The sequence below is a fragment of the Capronia coronata genome (assembly GCF_000585585.1).
Source record: "Capronia coronata CBS 617.96 chromosome Unknown acBCG-supercont1.4, whole genome shotgun sequence".
Classification (NCBI taxonomy): Eukaryota; Fungi; Ascomycota; class Eurotiomycetes; order Chaetothyriales; family Herpotrichiellaceae; genus Capronia; species Capronia coronata.
In genome coordinates, this window is record NW_006912896.1 from 1023574 (window position 1) to 1043528 (window position 19955).

General features: G+C 53.0%; 7 protein-coding genes across 7 annotated transcripts; 5 read left to right on the plus strand and 2 right to left on the minus strand.

Moving 5' to 3' along the window:
• Positions 1-349: 349 nt before the first annotated feature.
• A1O1_04928 (mitotic spindle assembly checkpoint protein MAD1) lies at positions 350-2806 on the minus strand (the record flags this gene model as incomplete). Its single annotated transcript, XM_007725817.1, has 4 exons — positions 350-2263; positions 2310-2464; positions 2517-2640; positions 2696-2806. The coding sequence occupies 4 exons, from the start codon at positions 2804-2806 to the stop codon at positions 350-352; spliced, it is 2304 nt and encodes a 767-aa protein (XP_007724007.1).
• A 410-nt stretch (positions 2807-3216) lies between these two features.
• On the plus strand, positions 3217-4317 carry A1O1_04929 (uncharacterized protein; the record flags this gene model as incomplete). Its single annotated transcript, XM_007725818.1, has 1 exon — positions 3217-4317. The coding sequence occupies one exon, from the start codon at positions 3217-3219 to the stop codon at positions 4315-4317; it is 1101 nt and encodes a 366-aa protein (XP_007724008.1).
• Positions 4318-4609: 292 nt separating this feature from the next.
• On the plus strand, positions 4610-5692 carry A1O1_04930 (homoserine dehydrogenase; the record flags this gene model as incomplete). The annotated part of the gene is made up of 1 exon (XM_007725819.1): positions 4610-5692. One exon carries the CDS (start codon positions 4610-4612, stop codon positions 5690-5692), a length of 1083 nt encoding a protein of 360 aa, XP_007724009.1.
• A 158-nt stretch (positions 5693-5850) lies between these two features.
• A1O1_04931 (uncharacterized protein) lies at positions 5851-7295 on the minus strand (the record flags this gene model as incomplete). Its single annotated transcript, XM_007725820.1, has 3 exons — positions 5851-6776; positions 6893-7037; positions 7131-7295. The coding sequence occupies 3 exons, from the start codon at positions 7293-7295 to the stop codon at positions 5851-5853; spliced, it is 1236 nt and encodes a 411-aa protein (XP_007724010.1).
• A 1000-nt stretch (positions 7296-8295) lies between these two features.
• On the plus strand, positions 8296-12678 carry A1O1_04932 (uncharacterized protein; the record flags this gene model as incomplete). The annotated part of the gene is made up of 1 exon (XM_007725821.1): positions 8296-12678. The coding sequence occupies one exon, from the start codon at positions 8296-8298 to the stop codon at positions 12676-12678; it is 4383 nt and encodes a 1460-aa protein (XP_007724011.1).
• A 3217-nt stretch (positions 12679-15895) lies between these two features.
• A1O1_04933 (non-histone chromosomal protein 6) lies at positions 15896-16200 on the plus strand (the record flags this gene model as incomplete). Its single annotated transcript, XM_007725822.1, has 2 exons — positions 15896-15956; positions 16013-16200. The coding sequence occupies 2 exons, from the start codon at positions 15896-15898 to the stop codon at positions 16198-16200; spliced, it is 249 nt and encodes an 82-aa protein (XP_007724012.1).
• A 1546-nt stretch (positions 16201-17746) lies between these two features.
• Positions 17747-19743, plus strand: A1O1_04934 (uncharacterized protein; the record flags this gene model as incomplete). Its single annotated transcript, XM_007725823.1, has 9 exons — positions 17747-18159; positions 18217-18360; positions 18415-18663; positions 18720-18794; positions 18845-19068; positions 19119-19230; positions 19284-19388; positions 19441-19619; positions 19673-19743. 9 exons carry the CDS (start codon positions 17747-17749, stop codon positions 19741-19743), a joined length of 1572 nt encoding a protein of 523 aa, XP_007724013.1.
• Positions 19744-19955: the final 212 nt, after the last annotated feature.

Sequence of the window (19955 nt, forward strand, 5' to 3'; positions counted from 1 at the left end):
GTGATATTTAGCCTCGGCAGCCACCAGGCGGGCCGCACAAGCCTTCCGGCGCCATACTATAAATGAAGAAGCTAGTCTATACTTAGCTTAGTGCATATGTCGTCTACTAAGGTTGAGATGAGGGTTACTGCAGTGCCGAAGGTTTCCGTAACTCGTACTCTGCTCTCGAGCATTACTGCCCTTCATGTGATGGATACTTCATCCCAGTAGAGGAATCTGGCAGTGCTGGAGGCGAGGTGCCTCCGTGTCTCCCAGACTACTCTTGACAGTCATATGCTCCATAGACCAGAGCGAAGAGCGGAATGTTCTCAGGGTGGACTGGGTCTATGCATTTTTGTGGTAGTATAGCTTATTGATCCTCCAGCCTTGAGCCGCTTGCGAACTTCTCATAGAACTCCAGCGTCATCGCAGCTAGGAAGCAGGGGATTTGCTTCTTTTCCTTCACCCAGAAGTTGACTAGCTCCCTGATTTCCTCACCGAAAGCGCTTTCTGGACCTCCGCTAATCTTCATCGTGCCGTTATCTCCGTCGAAAACAATGTAATCCTCATCCTCATCCTCATCATCGCTGTCTTCGTCTGCATTGTGGGGGCGCCCGTAATACATGCTTGACACCTTTGCTTTGCCGTTGGGGAGGAAATTGACTTTGTAGCCCAGAACGCTAGCAATCACATCGCGGAACTCGGCTGCCTTCTGTGTCCAGATTTCACGTTGTCGTCGCATGCGCTTCTCCTTTTCGGCCACCACCATCTCCATGTCTTTCAGATCGAGCTTGAGTGCATCCACGGTGCTGGTAGGTACCATCTTGACGTCCTGAAGACCCTCCCCACACAATTGGGCAAGAAGTTCGGCGTTCTCCTGCTTAAGAGTTCGGAGTGTAGACAATTTGATGGCCTCGGCATTGGCAGTAGGGTTATCTCGAAGCTGCAAGACTCGTGTTTTGGCGCTCTCCCGCAACGCTTTCAGCTGTGCTTTGGATGCCTGCAAGTCCGTTGCCAACATCTGCGACTGCTGTGCGGTCTTTTGCAACGCGATCTGGAGATTTTTGTTCTTCCGCAACAGTGCACCCAACTGCGAATTGCTTTCCTCATCGGCTTCCTGGGATTCTGCAGACCGTTTGATTCCTCTTGGCTCGCTCTGTGGTGCCGAGACTGCTGGAGGCGCGGACTCTAGTTTCGAGAGATCGGAGTGGAGTGTCTGGACCTCGGACTTGTATTGATCCACCAAAGCTTCTAGTTGTTTGATCTGCTCGCTGCGCTGGGTGTCAAAGTTCTGGTTGTCCATCATCACAGTCTCCTCCGTGTCGAAGGTCTTCAATTGTGCCCTCAGGTATTCGACCTCCTTGACCGCAAGAACTCGTTGCCGCTCTAAACGCTTGTATGCTTTGTTGTCGGGGACTGCATCAACCGGTACAGCTTGGGTCGACTTCAGCTTGTCCAATTCGGTCCTCAATGATGCCTTGTCTCCCTCGAGGGCTTTGATGATCTCGTCTTTCTCCGCCAAATCGCTCTCCACCATACCCAGCCTGTCCATGACCGAGGCATACTCGATACGTTGTTGTATGAGAGCTTTGACCACGGCTTCAGGAGACTTTAAGTCGTTCTCGTCTCCGTTGCTTTCCAGCAGCGTCGTCCATGTTCGCTTTTCGTCCTCAAGGATCTCTTTCTGTATCTGAGCCTCACCCAGTTGTCTTTCCACGTCCTTCAAGACCTGTAGTTCGATTTCAAGCCCATGTTTCTGCTCCTCCACAATCTGAACACTGCGATGAGCTTCACGCAGTCGTCGCAGCTCGCCGACTTGTTCTCTGTTAGTCGATTCAAGTCTCCGGATGTGCGCCACTTGCTCCGATAGTTGGTTCTGCAAAACATTCAAGGCCTCGGTGTCTGAGGAATGTGACTTTAGTGCGGCCACCTCGGCTTCGAGGCTGTCGACTTGGTTATCTCGTTGTGACAGGCGTGCCTGTATTGAGTCGAAATGTTGAGTCACCTCTTCAAGCTCCCGCTTCAAGTCATCTACAGTCTCTTGCAGGGCCACACGTTTCGCTTCGACATCGTTGATTTGGTATTTGTACTGGCGTTCTTGATCGGCCAATCGTGCTTGCGCATCCTCAGCGTCTTCCTTGAGCGTCGAGTTCTGATCTTGCAAGTCGCGTAAGTTTCGCTCTAAGGCGGCCTTCTCATTGATGGCTTGGTCCTGCGCTTCACGTAGTTCTCTGGCAAGCGCCTCTTGTCGCTGTGTCGCCTTTTGCGCTGCGCTTTCAGCCGCCTAGCCCTGTCAGCCACAGTCAAACATAGTGACCTCCCATACACACCTGATACTTCTTGAAATCGGCCTCAGCTTTGGCTTGTTGTTCTCGAAGCTCTTTGTCATGTTGTAGTGTCAATAGACCCCGTTCCTGCTGTAGGTTTTTCAATTCGTACTCGAGAGAGTTTATCCGAGCCCGTAGGTTCTCATCGTGAGCATGGTCTGGAAGTCATCAGTACTCTCCTGCCGCTCAATCCGTGCGCGCTTATCACACCTTGTCGTGACACCGACGGCTGGCGCAGCCTCGATTGGCGGAGTGGTTGCGCAGGGCTCGCATCCGCTGCGCCTGTGATGAAGTCGTAAGTAGGCTGTGTGCTAGTATGTCTGCTCTGTCCCGCCTGGGATACGTCTCAGAATCAATGTTGCCAACCACCAGATGTCAGGACGACCTACTGCAGAGGCCGGACGCGGAAGGGAGGACTGCCCTCCTTGTAAACTTTTCCGGCTAGAGAGCGACGATCGCGACGTCGACAGGCGCATGCGCTTGGAAGCCGGTGAGCTCATCCCGACCAATCTTCAATCGGCTTCTTCTTCAATCCCAAGGAAGAGCTACCCGACTGGAGTTGCTGGTCGGTCAGAACCGCACTCTTGGGCAGTGTTTACGAATCCCCGTTTGGGTGCTGTTCCATTGCCTTGACTGTTTAGCAGGTAGCTTGGCGCTTATCTGCATATCGTTCTCATGATTGGCTAAAATAGTATCACGTGCGATCTATCTTATCTAAGGTAGGTACGTGTACTTAGTACATCCTGTAGGCTTGCTAGATGGCGTCCCACTCACGTGCCTTGAATGACTCAGCGTTTGGCCTGCAATATGCATACCATGATCTGGATGGACTCTGCAAACCTAAGTCAAACCCTGCAGCAACAGGTGCCGGTGATGCCAGGTTCAAGTCGCACTCTTTTAGACTATTGAAATGGCTCGCGCCGGAGGAAAGCGAGCTGCAAAGTCTACAGTCACGCCGACGTCCAGTGCAAAGCCGCCGCCTACCTCTCCTTCTGGCCCTCCTGCGCCGTTCCAATACGCCCCGATTTCTATACGACCATTCCTTTCCACCCTTCCCACCGACCATATATACCTCGTCCACGTGGACAACACGCCGGCGAGCTTGAAGAAGCGTGTCTTCGTCGTACCTCTGCTACTGAACCTTCTCCTCATTCTTGGGCTGTGCGTCCGCGTTTACTATGCGGTTCCGGTATACCTTGAACAAATTATCACCATCTTCGGCTATGACACAGCCTACACCGTCGATACAAAGACGGCAAAGGCGGGCGAGCTCATGAACACAATCAGCTCTAGAACTATCTTGTTGATGGTGGACTATGCTCTTTTCGGGTTTGTCGGCAGCTGGCCGCGAGAATTCTTCTTCGGAGGCAAGACCTCTAGGTTCGTGGGACCATGGCAGTGGCGATGGACTCTGGGGTTTAAGGAGACTGAGATCATCGTTCGAAGAGGAAGAATGTGGGATACACCGTTGCTAGTGGGGGACACGCCTGAGCAGGTCAAGACTTGGAAAATCGATGAAGAACTGACCATCAAGGTCAAAGTCGACCCGGCCATGCGCACGTCGACCCTCGCAAAGACTGGATACCTTCTCCTCGACAAAGACTGGGATCTGGACTTCAAGGCGATGCTGGATGCTCACAGGTTAGTCGAGCAAGGGACTGTTCAGGCCAAGGACTTGCAAAATTTGGCATTGGTGTATTACCAGAAACAGTGGCTAATCTGGCGAGTGCATGAGGATTCACACGTTAGTCAAAAGGAGGGACCGCAAGATGATATGCTGGAGCAATTCAGGGCCAAGCTGGCAGGTCTGGGGGCCGAAGATGTTTTCTTCCGCTGGATTGAAATTGTACAATATGAGACCTCGCAACCAGGAGGCTTCACCGAAGGGCGGCAGGCCGAGGCGCTCCGAGAATTGAAGAAACTTCTTACCAAGAAAGGAGTGGACTATGCCACGTTCTGGGAGGAAATCGGTGGCCAGGCTGGGTTGCCGGGTCTCGAATATCAGGGTTGATGATAAATACCTAAGGTAGCATTCTGTTTGCGCCGTGTGCGAGACTCCGAGTGAACAGACCTGTGTCTACTTAAAGAAATGCTGTGTGCTGGCATACGGACCAGCTTTCTGTTTATGATATGGCGAAAACTTCCCCACACTACAATTAATGTTCCTGCATTGTTGAAAATACCCCGCGTCATTCACCAAAGAAAAATGATGCTGTTAAGAAACTGCTTCTCCGGAAGTGCAACCTACCAGCTGCTCACCATTTCAATGCTGCCAGGCTTAGTCTATATTACCTACTGACAAAATGCCAGCCTCAAAGCTTTACCTTGCCGTCGTCGGTGTCGGCGGTGTCGGAACAGCTTTCTTGTCTCAGCTCGCTTCCCTCCCCTCCTCTCTCCGACCGACGTTGATCTTCCTCTCTCGCTCCTCGAAACAACTTTACACGTCCTCATACGACCCGGTGTCTGCCTCTGACCTGCCTTCATCTTCATCCAAACTCCTCTCACTTCCCGAGTTGACAACCTATCTTTCATCCGCTCCGGGCAAAGCCATCCTGGTTGATAATACATCGAATCAAGATGTTGCAAACTCTTACCCGTCCTTCCTGCGCCAAGGCATCAGCGTGGTGACGCCCAACAAGAAAGCATTCTCGGGCAGTCTGCAATTATGGACGGATATCTTCGACGCCGTCGACTCCTCCGACTGCCAAGCCATGGTCTACCATGAGTCCAGCGTTGGGGCTGGCCTCCCTGTGATCTCCACGCTCAAGGACCTGGTGGCGACAGGCGACCAGGTCACGCGCATTGAGGGTGTATTCTCAGGCACCATGTCTTTCTTGTTCAACTCCTTCGCCCCTGCTGATGGGACTGGAAAGGGCAAATGGTCGCAGATTGTGGCTCAGGCGAAAGAGGCGGGATACACGGAGCCGGATCCGCGAGATGACTTAAATGGCATGGACGTGGCAAGGAAGTTGACCATCCTTGCAAGGTTGGCAGGCTTGAAAGTACAAGGCCCCGACAGCTTTCCGGTTCAGAGCCTCATTCCCAAGGAATTGGAGACCGCCAAATCAAGTGACGAATTCATGCAGAGACTACCTGAATTTGACAGTGAGATGGAAGGCTACAAAGATGAAGCGGCCAAGGCCGGCAAAGTGGTTCGCTACGTTGGGTCCGTCGACGTCGCCGCTGGGAAGGTGAAAGTTGGGCTGGAGATGGTGGAGAAGGGTACGCCGATTGCCAGCCTTAGGGGAAGCGATAATCTGATTTGCTTCTACACGAAACGATACGGCGCGAACCCGCTAGTTATCCAGGGTGCCGGCGCCGGCGGGGAGGTCACGGCGATGGGTGTGACGGCGGATCTCATCAAAGTGGTTGAGCGTCTGCGATAGAACAGATCCAAAAGTGCAAGGACAGCTCAAAGTCATGTATGGCTGCGGAAAATATATACCCAACATTCACCTCATGTTCGGGCCGGATCTGAATGATCATGCAGCGATATCACGGGCCAAGGTTACACATACGCCCAGGCCTGACTAGACAGGCGTGCTCAGCTCCTCAAATACCTCTTGACCGCTTCGCCCCAAACGACACCTCTCTTGTAGAAATGCATCTGCGGCACATTGCCCAGTCTGAGACCATCGATGGCAAGGGCCAGTTCCTCACCGGCCCCATCCTCCTTGATCTGTTTGATGGGATATAAATAGGTGTGAAATGCGAAGACTAGTGCCTTCGAATTGGGCAGACGATGCAGAGTCTGACGCTCGCAGCGGACAAAGGTGGTATCGAGGTTAACATGGTCGACTTCTTCAATGTCGTCACCCTCGTGCGCATGTACCGAGCCTTTTCCCGGAGTGAACAATTCGGCGTCCGTCGTGACTGACCAGTTCGACCGCTTGACATACTTGCCGACCTCGACCTTGGAGAAGAAGCGGTCCATGCTAGACTCCAACTTGTCACTGTAGCCCGGCACGGGTCCATGGATGTCTGCGAGACGCTTCCCGATCTTCTCGGCCGGGTCGAACCCGGAAGCGCATGCTATGACGTACGCCTCCAGCACGTACTTGGGATCGTCGCTGTCTTCTTCAGGCAAGAGGAAGAGGAAGTCTTCGTCGACGGTGCGGCCGAGGGTTTCGAGAAGACGTTCAGTAGACATCTGCGCCGTCACTTTCGCAGGGAACAAGGCGCCCGTGATAAAGTTCTCCAGCATAAAGGCCTTGCCCTGCTCGTATTCGGTCTCGTGCAGTTTGAACATGGTCGGGAAGCGGAGGGGGAGGTACGTGCCGAGGAGAAATTGGTAGAGCTCCACGACGGCCGGGCGGATGCGAAGGTCATCATTCACGTTCACGATGTGCTTGCCTTGCTCGGCCATGATGCGGCGCCGGTACGCAATGCGCTCCTCGTATGTCTTGTCGATCAAGAGCAGCTCCGACGGCGGTAATTTCTCAAGGCCTGGGTCGTCAGAGTCGGCTCGTCCTAGGAGTTAGCCTTTCCTTTATGGCCTACAAGGCTCAAAGGGAGGAAAGGATAGGCGGGTAGTGTATTACTCGCGAGCAGGGGCCGGGATTGAGGAGGGATAGCACAAAACTCACCCATTGTCAAGAAGTATTTGGATTTCAATGGCGGAGGGGGAATTGGTTCCGTCGTCTTCCAGTCGAAGTCTTGCTGTTCCTCGATTGGAGGGAACTCTGGGGCTCGGATGTACCGTTTCTCATAGCCGGCCTTCTCTGCTGCTTGCTGCGAAGGTGTGTGTTAAGACAGTGCAAAACGACCCAACCCAATGTACATGTAGCATGGAACGCAAAGGCTATCAGGCAGAATAACACTCACCTGTTTCGCCCTGGCTTGCCGGATAGCGAAGTAGACAAAGACAACAAGAAGGATAATGTTCATGTAATTGGCGAGCGTAAACCCTGAAGCCGCTTTGATATCTTCCAACGACCTCAGGTGCCACATAAAGGAGGGCTTCTCGATGTTAGGAAGATGGTTCTTCATGATGAACGGCTCGCCCAGTGACCCTCCACTATTGCACCGTTACTGGTGCTTTTCAACGACTAAACTGATGGATGATGAATTGTCGAGGTGATTTCGAGGTCCGCGGAAGGAACCTCATGACCTTAATTGATACTTGGTAGATAATATATGTAGTGACAGCCAGTCCAACACACTCCATTTGGGCAAGTGGAGCCCACGGGCGATAAGAGAACTGGGGATAGATATACAGAGTACTTACGTAGTGGATGTACCGTGAGACTTGCCTCAGAGCAGACAATACGACATTTGCACCGACAATGTGATTAAGGAAATCCTTGATCAGGACCAAACAGCAGCTAGAATAGTATCTCAGGGCGTAAATTGTCAGTCATCAGCCGTACCTCCAAAGTTCATTAGGTATTCGTACGTACTTTACCAACCTCGGCTACTGGTACCTGTGATACTGCCCAACAGTCGGTGATATCCATGGTACTTGAGGTGCCAGCGATTAGATATGATACAAAGATTAGGTAATGTCCAGCGCTGCAAATACGCAAACACAAACCCATCACCGAGCCTGGCCTTCTGTCTTGTTATATTGTGCCCCCTGACAAACATCGTCGCCACTCTTTCTCTCGCAACTTCTGATCGATATCAGCTGGACAGGAACACTGCCCGCAGAACTATTTCGTAGACTTCTTTGTTGATGCCGGATGTAAGTATCAAGCATTGTCCAGCACCACGGAATCTCTTGTTAAATCAGTAGGCTATCTAGCAGGCTGTCGAGTATTAAATAGTATGCCGCAGGCGTCTGCAAGAAGCAGGCACCAAGATTCCCGTAACTGTAGCACCCTGCTGTGAGACCTTCTGCCCAACGGTCTTCACTCTCCCCAGTGAATGGAGGGAAACGTCTTGCTGCTGACTAATAATACCCAGAGCACGTGCCGCCCCTACTCCATCTCACACGCTAAACCAGATCCTCTCAACAACGCTAAACCCAATTCATGCACCGGTGACAATCATGGGTCAGACTGTGAGCCTGAACATGCCGAATGCTGGCATAGATGCCTCCATCAGTCATCGATCTGACTACACCCAGAACTACAATGACAGAGGAGGTGAATGGGGGATGGCGTTGTTGCAAGTCTACATCTCTCACACCGGTCAAATCCTCGCCTTCAACGCCGACTCGAATGCTCGCGTCGACAACTTGCGGTCATGGATCGAATCCACCGCAGGCGTCCCGGCCGGGCGCCAGATCTTGATGACTGCCCGCGGCAAGAACGTCAAGAACGTATCCAACGAAGCCGAAATCTATGTCTACGATAAACAATTCCTCTCTACTGACTCTCGACCCCCCGCCAGAGACCGCCTCGGGTTGCAGCCGCTCTCTGCCCCCCCTTCCTCTCTTGCCGACGAGAATAGCCTCAAAGTATGGAAGGATCTGTTCATGTCCAGACGCGCCTGGGCGTTGAATGCGTTCGAGATAGCGAGGACAGGCGTGGACAACATCGAAACATGTGCAGATGAAACTACAGTCATCGGCCGATCTATGCAGGTGGCCTTGGACAATCTGCAAACTAGTGTGACCAGTTTACAGCAGCGGTTCGAAGAGACGCAGCAGTGGGCGGAAAACTACATGCAAGAGCATCAAGACATACTCCAGCACTGGCAAGCACGTGCCGAAGCACTCGCGGAGTTGCCAGTCCGTGAAGATGTTGCAAGAGTCTTACGTCGTTCTGCGGAGGAAGCCGAGAACAATCACAGCCACACCACTCCACCTATAGGTACTCTGATAGACTTGGTTGAGCGGGCTGGGCTTCAAGCCGCGGCCGATAGCGTCGAACAGAACTCAGTGGAGTTCGAGCAAAAGCTCAGAAAGTTGCAAGCAGACATGGACAAGCTGAAGACCGGTACAGCCGATGCACACAGCCAACCAACGCAAGTTGCGGATATCGACACGAACGCTCTGCTCGACGAAGCTGAGACATTGGCTAAGCGGATCACCTCTGATTACGAAGATGTCTTGCAAATGCAGGATAATCCCAAATCAGTTGCCTCGGTCTCTCGAAAGGCTGCTGTGCACACCAAGGAGCTGCTACCAGCCCTCGTGGCCGTGGTGGAAGAAATCATTCACGCCTCCAACGCTGCGTCAGAAGCCAGAAAGGCCGTTTCGAGCGAGTGGTATTCGACACTTCAACAGATTTCCAGCCTTCAATCCCGTCTGGCTGAAGCACAATCTGCCACCACAAATCTGGACTTCCACGACGACGACAACTTACAACTGCTGAACCGAGTGTTTCAACTACCTCTGGTATACGGGGCCACTTTAGTGGAAGCGACCAGAAGATCCGAATGGACCGAGCGGATGAGGGCCGAGGTTGACATGCTCCACGAAGATCTGTCCCTTCAGACCGAAGAGGAGCAACGACGCCGCAAGAAATGGACAGCAGCACACAACGAGTTCCTGGATGAGGACTTGAACGCGAAAGACCCCTTGATCGATCTGAGAGCATCATCACCACGAAACTCCTGGCCATTCGTGAGCAGGGATGAGATATTTGCTTGGATTGACGACCTGACCGCCTTGGGAATCGACGACGCTGTTCAAGTACTCACACAGCGAATGAAAGACCTGGATGCACCGATTCGAAAACAGAGGCCGAAGCCGTTCAAGAATGGAAGCATGCATGACCTCAGACAGAGTGCGGCTCTACGCACGGGAGACGAGGTTAGGAATTTACAGGACGAGAAATCCCGACTGGAAGAAAAGTTAAGGGCTTCGGACAGTCGAGTGCGCAAATTGGAAGACCTCCTCCACCGCCAAAGTCAGCTCAGCCGACCTAACAGTGGGATATTCGTGCCAGGCAGTGCCGCAGAGTTCGAACGACAGACCCCTTCACCAGGTCCGTTCACCAGACAGAGCGATCTATCCCGAAGATCGTCCCTCTCTCATCGGCGATTGTCTAGTACACAAGATGAAAAGTCGCTGGTGCAAAAGATCGTTGCTTTGGAAGGTCAAGTTCACAAATTGCAAGAGGAGGCTCACGCCGAACGACGTTCAAGTTCTGAGAGCAGAGATAAGATGCATGAAGCCGAACTTGTCAAGCAGGATCTGATGGCCAACTTTGAGTCTCAGAAACAAGAATTCGAGGAGGAACGTCAGCTGCTGGACGATGAGGTGCATAGGCTTAAGGTGAAATTGGACGAAGCAGAAGACGAGCTTGACCGCCTCAACGAGTCCAGAGACCATCTGCGCACGGAGCAGGATCAGGTCATTCTTAATCTGCGGAATGAACTTGAACAGATGAGTGGGAGTGCGGCTGATGATCTGGCACAGACGAAGCGGAAGCTAGAAATTGCTCAAAAGGAAGTCAGCGTGCAACGAGACAGAGCAGCCAGTCTGGATCGCCAACTTCATCAGGTCAAAGATGAACGAGCTGCTGCACAAGCGCAGAACATGACTCTGGCGAACCAACTCAGAGCCATGGAGGAACAACAGCAGGAAATCATCACCATTCTGCAAGGTGCGCATTCGAATCTCTCCCCTGCGGGCTCTCCTCCAGAAGATCTGCGGCGTCTCGTCAATGCTCTCGAGATCTTGTCCGAAGGCGCAGCCATCCACGCCCGGGGGTTGGATGAATCGTTGCAGCTTGCAACGGCAGAGAACAAATCCCTGGAGGAAAAAGTAACTCACAACGAGTCTCAAATCAAGTCTTTGACAGCAGAGCTATCTAATGCCGAAACGCGATCCAACGAGCTTCGGGAGAGCCTTGAGCAGGAACGTAGCAAGATCTCAGCCTTGCGATCTGAGCTCGGGAGTGAACGCGCAGAAATACACAGTCTCCGGGAGAAATTTGCTGCAGGCGAGACGGGATCCGGGGCGTTGAGACAACAGCTCACGTCAGAGGAACAAAAGGTCGCCGAACTCATGGACCGCAAAGCCGAGGACGATGGCATCATGCAGCACTTGCGACATGAGATTGAAGACCTGACACGTACTGCACGAGCAGCCGCTGAACGACAAGAGACACTGGGGCAGCACCTCAACAGCCGTGGTGAGAAAGCTAAGCAGTTGTCAGAGCGCCTCTTCCATCACCACGACCGTATCATCCGCATGCTAGAACAGTTTGGCTATTCAGTATCGAGACAGGATGATACATTGATTATTAAGCGCGCATCGAAAGTCAATGCGAGTGTCGTCCTCAGCGGTGGCGAAGGTACAGGGGCATCCGTGATGAAGCGTACCATTTCAGGCTCGGTCCCGGCACAGCACTACTCGGACCCTTCAGATTTGGAAACACTTTACTGGATATCTGACAACGATCCGGATTCCGAGTCAGGCAAATATACCAACTTCCTCACTGCCATGCAGCGACTAGATATCGACAGCACGATCGACCTCCTTACGAAGCGCTACAAAGATGTTGAGAGCCTGGCCAAGAAGTACCAGAAGGAATCACGGGCGTATCGCGAGCGAACTCACCGAAGTCAAGCAGAAGCACACGACAAGATTGCATATCGGAGTTTCAAGGAGGGCGACCTTGCTCTATTTCTTCCGACTCGGAACCAGGCGACTCGACCTTGGGCCGCCTTCAATGTCGGGGCTCCCCACTACTTCCTTCGCGAGCAGGATGCGCACAAGCTTCAGGCTCGCGATTGGCTGCTGGCTAGAATCACCAAGATCGAGGAGCGCGTGGTTGATCTATCTCGTAGCCTGTCGACGGGAATGCGCGGCAACGTCTCTACCACGGCTAGCGTGGATGACGCAGGATCGATGCGATCAATCGACGACGAAAACCCATTCGAACTGTCCGACGGCCTGAGATGGTACATGATCGATGCTACTGAAGAAAAGCTGGGGGCCCCAGGCACGCCGTCTGTCGGCAAGTCGACCGTAACAGCATCGAACATCGAGGTCAAAGGTCATATGGGGATGGGAAGGAAGGAGCACAAGTCAGGCATGAGCATCGGCGGTGGAATGGGCAGTGCAAGCGCAACAGCGAACATGGTGACCAAGACGTTGACTAAGAGCCTTGACAGCCGCCGTTCAAGTTCGGGGAGTAAAAAGAGCGTGGATCTCAAAGGCAAACACGATGTCCTGGCCGCTAGCAGAGGAGGTAGTGTTAAGGACGTGCCCTCCAAAGCGCCTCTGGCTCCGATCTCAAGCGACACCGATGCCGAGCAGTCTCATGCCCGTGCCGATGAAGCGAACGCTGAGGCCGAAGCTGACGCCGGTGCAGACGGAGACAACGCGCAGGACGCCGCACAGCCAGGACCCAAGTCCGGCACACAGACCGCTACGGCCAGCATTGTGCGGCAGCCCACCGCGGCCAGCCAGACGGACCGAGAGGAGGCACAGGTCTTCGAAGTGGTGAGGAGGGATCTCCTGCTCGGCCCATAAAGGAATCTTGAAGATTGGCTGATACGAGAAAAAAAACAGACTGGCCCTGTTCCGTCTCCCTCTGCCTCTGCGTCCATGACGAGGATGCATGCGCACCTGGCATCATCGCCTGCAAGCTGGAGACATGACAACCACGCCGAACCAACAGAAGCTGCGCGTGAGCGTATCCGCCATCATCCTGCGCTGAACCCGCGTTCTTCCCCAAACATGAGAGCTGTGTATTCCACAGTGCCGTCGAGGCGCGCGTCGCAGTCGCCGTTGAGGCAGAACACAATGGCACCCATGAATCAAACGCCGACAGCAAGTCCAGCGAAACCTCGGACCGCAGGAGAAGATGGCTCCTCCTCTCCTTCGCCGGCGAAATCGAGGGCTTGGGACAAGCTCTTCAGCATGGAATATCGGCTGTAGTCCGTCGCAGGCAGGATGGTGGCTGATGAAGAATGAAGGGAGAAGGGCATCATGTACTGTTTTCACGTCGACGATTCCGGCTGGGAGAACAGCCGTTGCAGGGCACAATCGCGGACGACTTTCGCTACCACACAGTACGTAGTCATCAATCTGAGAGAATAAGGTCCAATGCGGCACATCCCTCCCCAATTTCTAGAGGGCACAGCATAAAGACCCTCTTGCATTTGAAGTAGATGATACATTGGGTCTGCCACTTCCTACACCCTTCTACCATGGTATAGCTTGTCGGCGTTCCACCAGCCCAGTCTCCCCAACGTTGAAAGACACACTGCTTGGAGATGCATTGCCCTGGCCAACCCGACATCCTGGTGCTGTGAACCTTCGCTACTCTCGCACACCTATCTACCTACCTCACCTACCAAGGTACTAGCACAGCTAGTATCCAAGTACTTCAAGTCCTGTAAGGGAAGTAGGACCAAGGCGTATCAGATAGTAGTACCTAGTACACTCAGGTAGACACTCCTAGGTAGTAGTACGTTATTGGAGCAACCTCAGTCTTTGAGGAAGCCACCAGCAGACAGACCTCCGGGTTTGCAGCCGCATAAGTGGAATGATGGGATGCTGGCTCTATACTACGGAATCTTGTCCACCACGGAGGTCTGTACTCGCAGACAATGTCCTTGCCAAAGATATATCTCTTCAAAAGCACTGTGACTTAAGTACCTACCTAAGGTACCTTAGGTAGGTAGGCACCTCGGGTAGGTATGGAGATCCGTACCGTGAGCTGTACAAGGAGCATAAGATGACAACAGTACACAGGCTTCTAATCCTGGTACAAGGACATCGTCACTGCGGGTAGTGTGTAGTAGGAACGGTGGCCGATACGAGTGAGGTGAATGGTTGCGGAGCGGAGCAGAAGGGGAGAGCAGATAAAAAGTTCTAGAACGCAGGTTGGAAGAGTTCGCAGGGGCAAGAGTAGCTTGTCAGCAGTAGGTACGTGGTAGTAGTTAGGCAGTGATAGCGAGTATCAAGTTCGTAGTATCGTGCTCGGCGCTTTGTGAGTACGTACTTAGGTACCGACCTAGGTAGGTAGTAAAGGCAGCTACTAGTAGTGATAGCGAGTAGGTAGTAACGTCAGATGACAATTCACTACTACTAGTGGGTTGAAGGAAGGTGGCTGGAAGAGGAAGAAGGGGAGAAGCAGCGTGAGCTGAGAGTACGAGATCAGACTACGTTCAGATCAATCATAATAATAAAATCTAGTACTAGGTAGGTAGATACCTGTAGGTAGCTATCCAGTAGTAGTGCAGTAGTAATATGCTAGTGCCAATGGTAGGAAAGGTAAGTTGTCAAAACAATAGCTACAGCTTGATCTGAGAGCGCAGTTTGGCAGCATTGGCGGCATTGACAGCAGTGATCTATCGCGAAAACCTCACAGGAGGTAGTAAGTAGCGAGAGCAGCGAGAGGTGGCTCGTTTGGCAAAAGGGGGAGAAGGGGAGGCTGAGGAATGATGCAGTGATTGATGCCGTGGGTGATGGAGCTGGATGATTGATGATGGCATGCAGTGCGCAGGTTGATGGGTTGATTTGCAGTCACCTACCAGTAGCAGGACGTGGTTTACTGGCAGCACGGTGTTTTGGTGGTAGCATGGCAATAAATCATCGATTGATCTGTGTGCGCCTGGCACGGCACTTCTGGCCTGGCCCTGCGCCCTCAGCTCGCGCACACGATTCGTGCTGACTGCCGGCCCGCAGTTCGTAGTGGCAGTTGTACTAGCAGTATTCGCCCAGTCGCCAGTGCCAGTCGCAGTCGCAGTCGCAGTCAGTCACCCGCGCCCTCCCACTACCACTCTGCCCTCCCAATCTCCCTTCCCCCCCTACTCCCTCCTACTCCTACTACTCCTACTACTACTACTCCCACCCACTCCTACCACTACCAACTCCTACCACTACTGCTCTCTCTCACAGTACTGCTTCCTCTGCGCTGTACACGCCCATTTCGCTGTGCACTCACTCTACGCCCACCCTTCCTACTCATACGCCTTTCTGGTAAGTACTCACCATTCTTCTTTACCACTACCACCTCGTTGCCCACCACTTTCATCTGTTGTCGCACATTGTTTCTTGTCAAAATCCCCGTCAAAAATGCTCTTCTCATCATCGTTCGACCCTGTTTCCGCTCACTCGCGACCTCATCGTCGCCATCGCCAACGCCATCGCCGCCGGCGCCAGGATCGCTAACCACCACCACCACAGTTCGCATCGCAAAATTCTGCTCTTTGACGCGTTTTTGCATCCTTGGTCAGTCCATCTGCTCGCCAGATGCGTTTAACCCTGGGCAAAGACGCGTTTTGACCGCGAATGCACTCTCCCAAAACACCCATGCTTTCATTTGCCTGCGCGATCCTCCTACACGCAACAGACTACATTACCTGCTTGTCGCGATTGTCCTGCCTGCAATCACTCAAACAAGAACAGCATTGTTCGCTGTGCCAAGTGCCTGTGCCCTCTGTCGCTCCTTGTCCTTCCACAACCTTGATTTCCTCCACTGCGCTCCTACATAACCCTAGCTCAACTCCATCAACAACCTACTGACGCCTTACACAGCAGACTGCAACCCTCGAGACCTCTTCCAGACGTCCGAATCCTCTTAGAAACACCATAATGCCTAAGGCTAAGTCAACCAAGACCAAGGGTCGCGGCGCGGAAAAGAAGAAGAAGGGTCAGTAAACAAACCTGGCCCCGCGTCGGGCACGCGCAACTGACATGGCTAGACCCCAACGCGCCCAAGCGAGGTCTCTCCGCGTACATGTTCTTTGCCAACGAGCAACGTGAGAACGTCCGTGAGGAAAACCCAGGCATTAGCTTTGGTACGTCCACCCACTGCTCTGCACCTTCACGCCAGAGGTACTAATCGCGTCCACAGGCCAAGTCGGCAAGGTCCTCGGCGACAGATGGAAGGCTCTCAACGAGAAGCAGCGCGAGCCATATGAGAAGAAGGCTCAAGCCGACAAGAAGCGGTATGAAGATGAGAAGGCGAAGTACCAGGTAAGTCTGAGCCATCAGCTGGATCGCCTCAAGCATTCCTTTAACCAGGCTCTAGGCTGGCGGTGACGCCTCCGATGACGACGAATAAACAGCGCGACGCTCTACTACCTCGTTAGTGTCGTCAGTCTCAAACGCATTGAGATAGTCGCCGTCCGTTCCCTTATTTTGTCGTTATGGTTTCACTGGCAATGACCGGCTGGGAGGCGTGGTTTCTGGAGTCAGTCGTGGAAGGGGCCGGTGTGCTTCGTTTGCAGGGTGCTACGCAAAAACAATCGAGCATGGAAGAAGTTGTCGCGGGACGCCCAACAGTCCCGCCGAAGTCACCATGATCGAGCTGCAACATCATATGTGTGAAGCATACCAGGGTACTTGCTGTATACTAGCTCTTTATGCAATGCATCATCTGCGTACCTGAACTGTTCCGCTCTCGTCCTCTTTTCTTCGCCAATGCTGTTGGGCCGTGGCTTTTGCCCGGCTCAAACCATAGCGAACGCGTCGAACAGCGACGCGTCTTGGATGCAGTGGCCAAAGAATATAGACACCTAATCCATAAACATGGTGCAACCTCGCGCGCTGCGCAGATGAGCGTATCGCTTCAAGAACCTCGCCAGCCGTGTTATTGTCGACCTGCAAGGCGTCAAAATTTGGCCTCCATTGATCATGTCCGCGGGGGCACGGTACTAAATGCCTTCTATCGACCCCGAAAGACCCGTTTGGCCCCTTGAAGTTGTTGACCCGTGTGGCTTAGCCAGCCAAGGTGTCGCCTCAGGCAGCAACAAGGCGTAGGTGCGACTCTCGCGCTTGCTCTTAACCCCCAGCTATATGGAGTAGATCTCCTTTCCCATCTCCACCGATACTTCAAATTGATCCCTCAATAAATCCATTGTCGGCCTCAAAACACCTGCTGCAGCATTTGCAAGCAGACCGGAGACATCACTCGGACTGGGCTGTTCACGACTACACAACGCTTCCGCCGTAGCATGGTAGGACATACTTCCCATGCACCGGTCCAGTTGCGTTCCTTCGAAAGGCAAGTACACGTCGTACCGCTTGTAAGTGATCACTTGTCGGACTTCTGCCATGCAGTGAGAAGCTTGAGCGAGTGTCCAGGCTTAGGCTGCAATAAACCTGCAATATGACGCATTACGTTTGCTGTCTCACTGGCACTGGCACTGGCATGAGAAGAATCTCGAGGGTCAACGGCACTTCTGAGTCAGCTAGTCTTCTCAAAGAACAGTCGGCGATATCAACAAAGCTTGAGGGGGCCCAAGGGTCATTTAGGGCTGGTACTGAGCATGACAGGAACCACATCAGAGCTTGCGTTGCAACCGACCTAGGTATCCTCTCCCAGGCTGGGTGGACAAATCGGCGTGTGCCATGCTTCAGTAGGCCATGCATGGCCAGCGTTCTACCATCGGCTTCGCCTGCTGTCCGCTTGACACGTCAACAACCTGCATGAGGGTCGTCTCCGCGTATTACGAGCGATTCATACCACCCGGTCTCATCGACTCAGCCGCCCAGTCTTGTTGACACCGAACAGAGCCTGATCAACAAGCGCTCTCGATCGGTCGTACTTCTCGAACTTCGTTATCTGCATCTTGATTTACCATGCATGGATCTAATACTTCGCGAAGAGGCTGGCAGAGCCCAGGAAATTGCGGACATTCTGAGTGTGGTCAGGAAATTTGATCAGGACCATGTGCAGGAAATCACCTTGGCCATCACACGACTGAACGATCTGAGCTGGGCTCTGGGAGAACTCGACATCCAAATCGACGCAGTCAGAGACATTATCACTCGGCCAGTGGCTGATGACTTGGGACTGGCACAGAACAGTGTCGCATTTACACTCCAGGACATCTGGACAATTCTAGGCAAGATTCCTCTTGACCCCATCCGAGCCGATTATCAAGATGCGTGGAAGGACATCACCCGATATTGTTTTGCAATGGGTAACCAGACTTTGCCTATGCGTCTGGAGACCTATCGACTCTTTGTTTGTGCCCTATGTAGAGTGTTGAGAAGGTAGGCGACGGACATCTTGCCCTGCAGTCACGAGCGCTCAGTCATTTTCGGTGCCAGGCAATCCTACAGTCGGCACCAACTACAACATCTGCGCCATGAGATCTACGATCTGCGGTCCCTGCAGCGTGAGAACAGACGATTGATCTCGGCCGCAGAGGCTTTTGCGAACCTTTCCCTGGTCCCAGCGCAGCGAACAGGCGGGTAGCGTTGTCCAGAGCGGTGTCACCCTGAGGACTAACATTGGGTAGGCATGAGAGAACGTCCATCTCACGAGCGTGTGCGGCCGCCTCGACAGGACCAACGGCCAATGTCTCCTGCGTCTTCGCACGGCAGCTACCAGACTCTCCAGAATCAAGCAGCTCCCAGCCCACCCGCCTTGTCTTCCCCTACCACGACCTTTTCTACGTTGAGTCATACTTCTAGTGCTGACCCAGATACGGGCCACTGGGCCTCTAAAATCTTTGATAACTTACCTACCACCCTTCTGGAGGATGACCCTCTACCGTGAGTGATCTCATTCTGGCTTGTTCTCCAAGGGGCCACTGACCGGGTACGTTCAGCTCGCGCTGTTTCGGAGAAAGCTCTGGCAGGGGCCGCAGCTTTCCTGATCCCGAATTTGACAGGATACTTCAGATGTACGGCTAGTACCGTCCGGCGATGAGGGCGACAGGCTGACATGAAGTAGCAAGTTCCCTGGTGGCATTCGGACAAAATTCTACCTTCGTGCTCGCGATTATCGTTGCAAGCTGGTATGCGAATGGTCGGACAGCAAAAAGGGAACTCGGTGGTCTTGCCTGCCCCTCAATGAACTACACATACGACGGTCCGGACCATTTCTGTACCTTTGTCGTCCAACTGTCACAGCTACCAGCACTTGTTGGGCCAGCCTCAAATTCACTTCGTATGAATGTGAGCACTGTGACCAGAGTATGCCTGGTGCGATGCTGATATATCTCTAGGGCTGGTGGTTTTCCATTGCACATTTTTGTCACTACGATCCCATGACAGTCCTAAGCCCGGCAACAATACGTTGGACCATGTGCTGAAGGGGGACACGAGTTATTTTGCTGGGTATGCGCCCGACTGCGCAAGGAGACAGGCCTGCATAACGCTGACTAGGTCAGGGCTATACGAGACAGCGGGTACGAACACGCCTTGCGATTGTATCGGGACAAGAGCACGGATGCCCTTCGGCTTGAGGCGTCGGTTCTCGATGGAGCAATGCAGCAGTGAGCGGGCGATCTCATGCAAGATTTATCGTTAGACTGACACATCCTGCAGTACTCCGATATGGACGGCGTTCATCACACATAATGTTACTTCTCCTACCTGGTACCGCTGGTCGAAGAACAGCTCGACGGTATACCTGGCCGAGCTTCAGCGCCGCATTTTCTCGTCGCAGTATTCGCCGCATATCGCGGCAAGCGGGGAACACTTTCTCGACTTTGAATTGATGCAAGGTACATGTTGAAGGGTGCAAAGGTATCCTTCAGTCCAAGCTGACTTGGTGCAGACGCAGAAGACTTTGCGAAGACCATCGACGATTTCGGCGAAGAGTATCGCCGCATGAAACCGGCGAGGTAGAGCACGACATCATTTGACGATAATTATGACATTGACGATTGACGACAACTCGGGGGCTCAAAAAGGTCTTTTTCCTTGATATCACAGCGAAGCGAGGCTATGTGCTTGGATACGATACCCTGCGTTCTTGCTTTATGACCTGTTTTCTCAACTCGACTTATTATATGTGGACTACTTTGAATCCTTACGTTTCGATTGTCGCAACGGCCAGA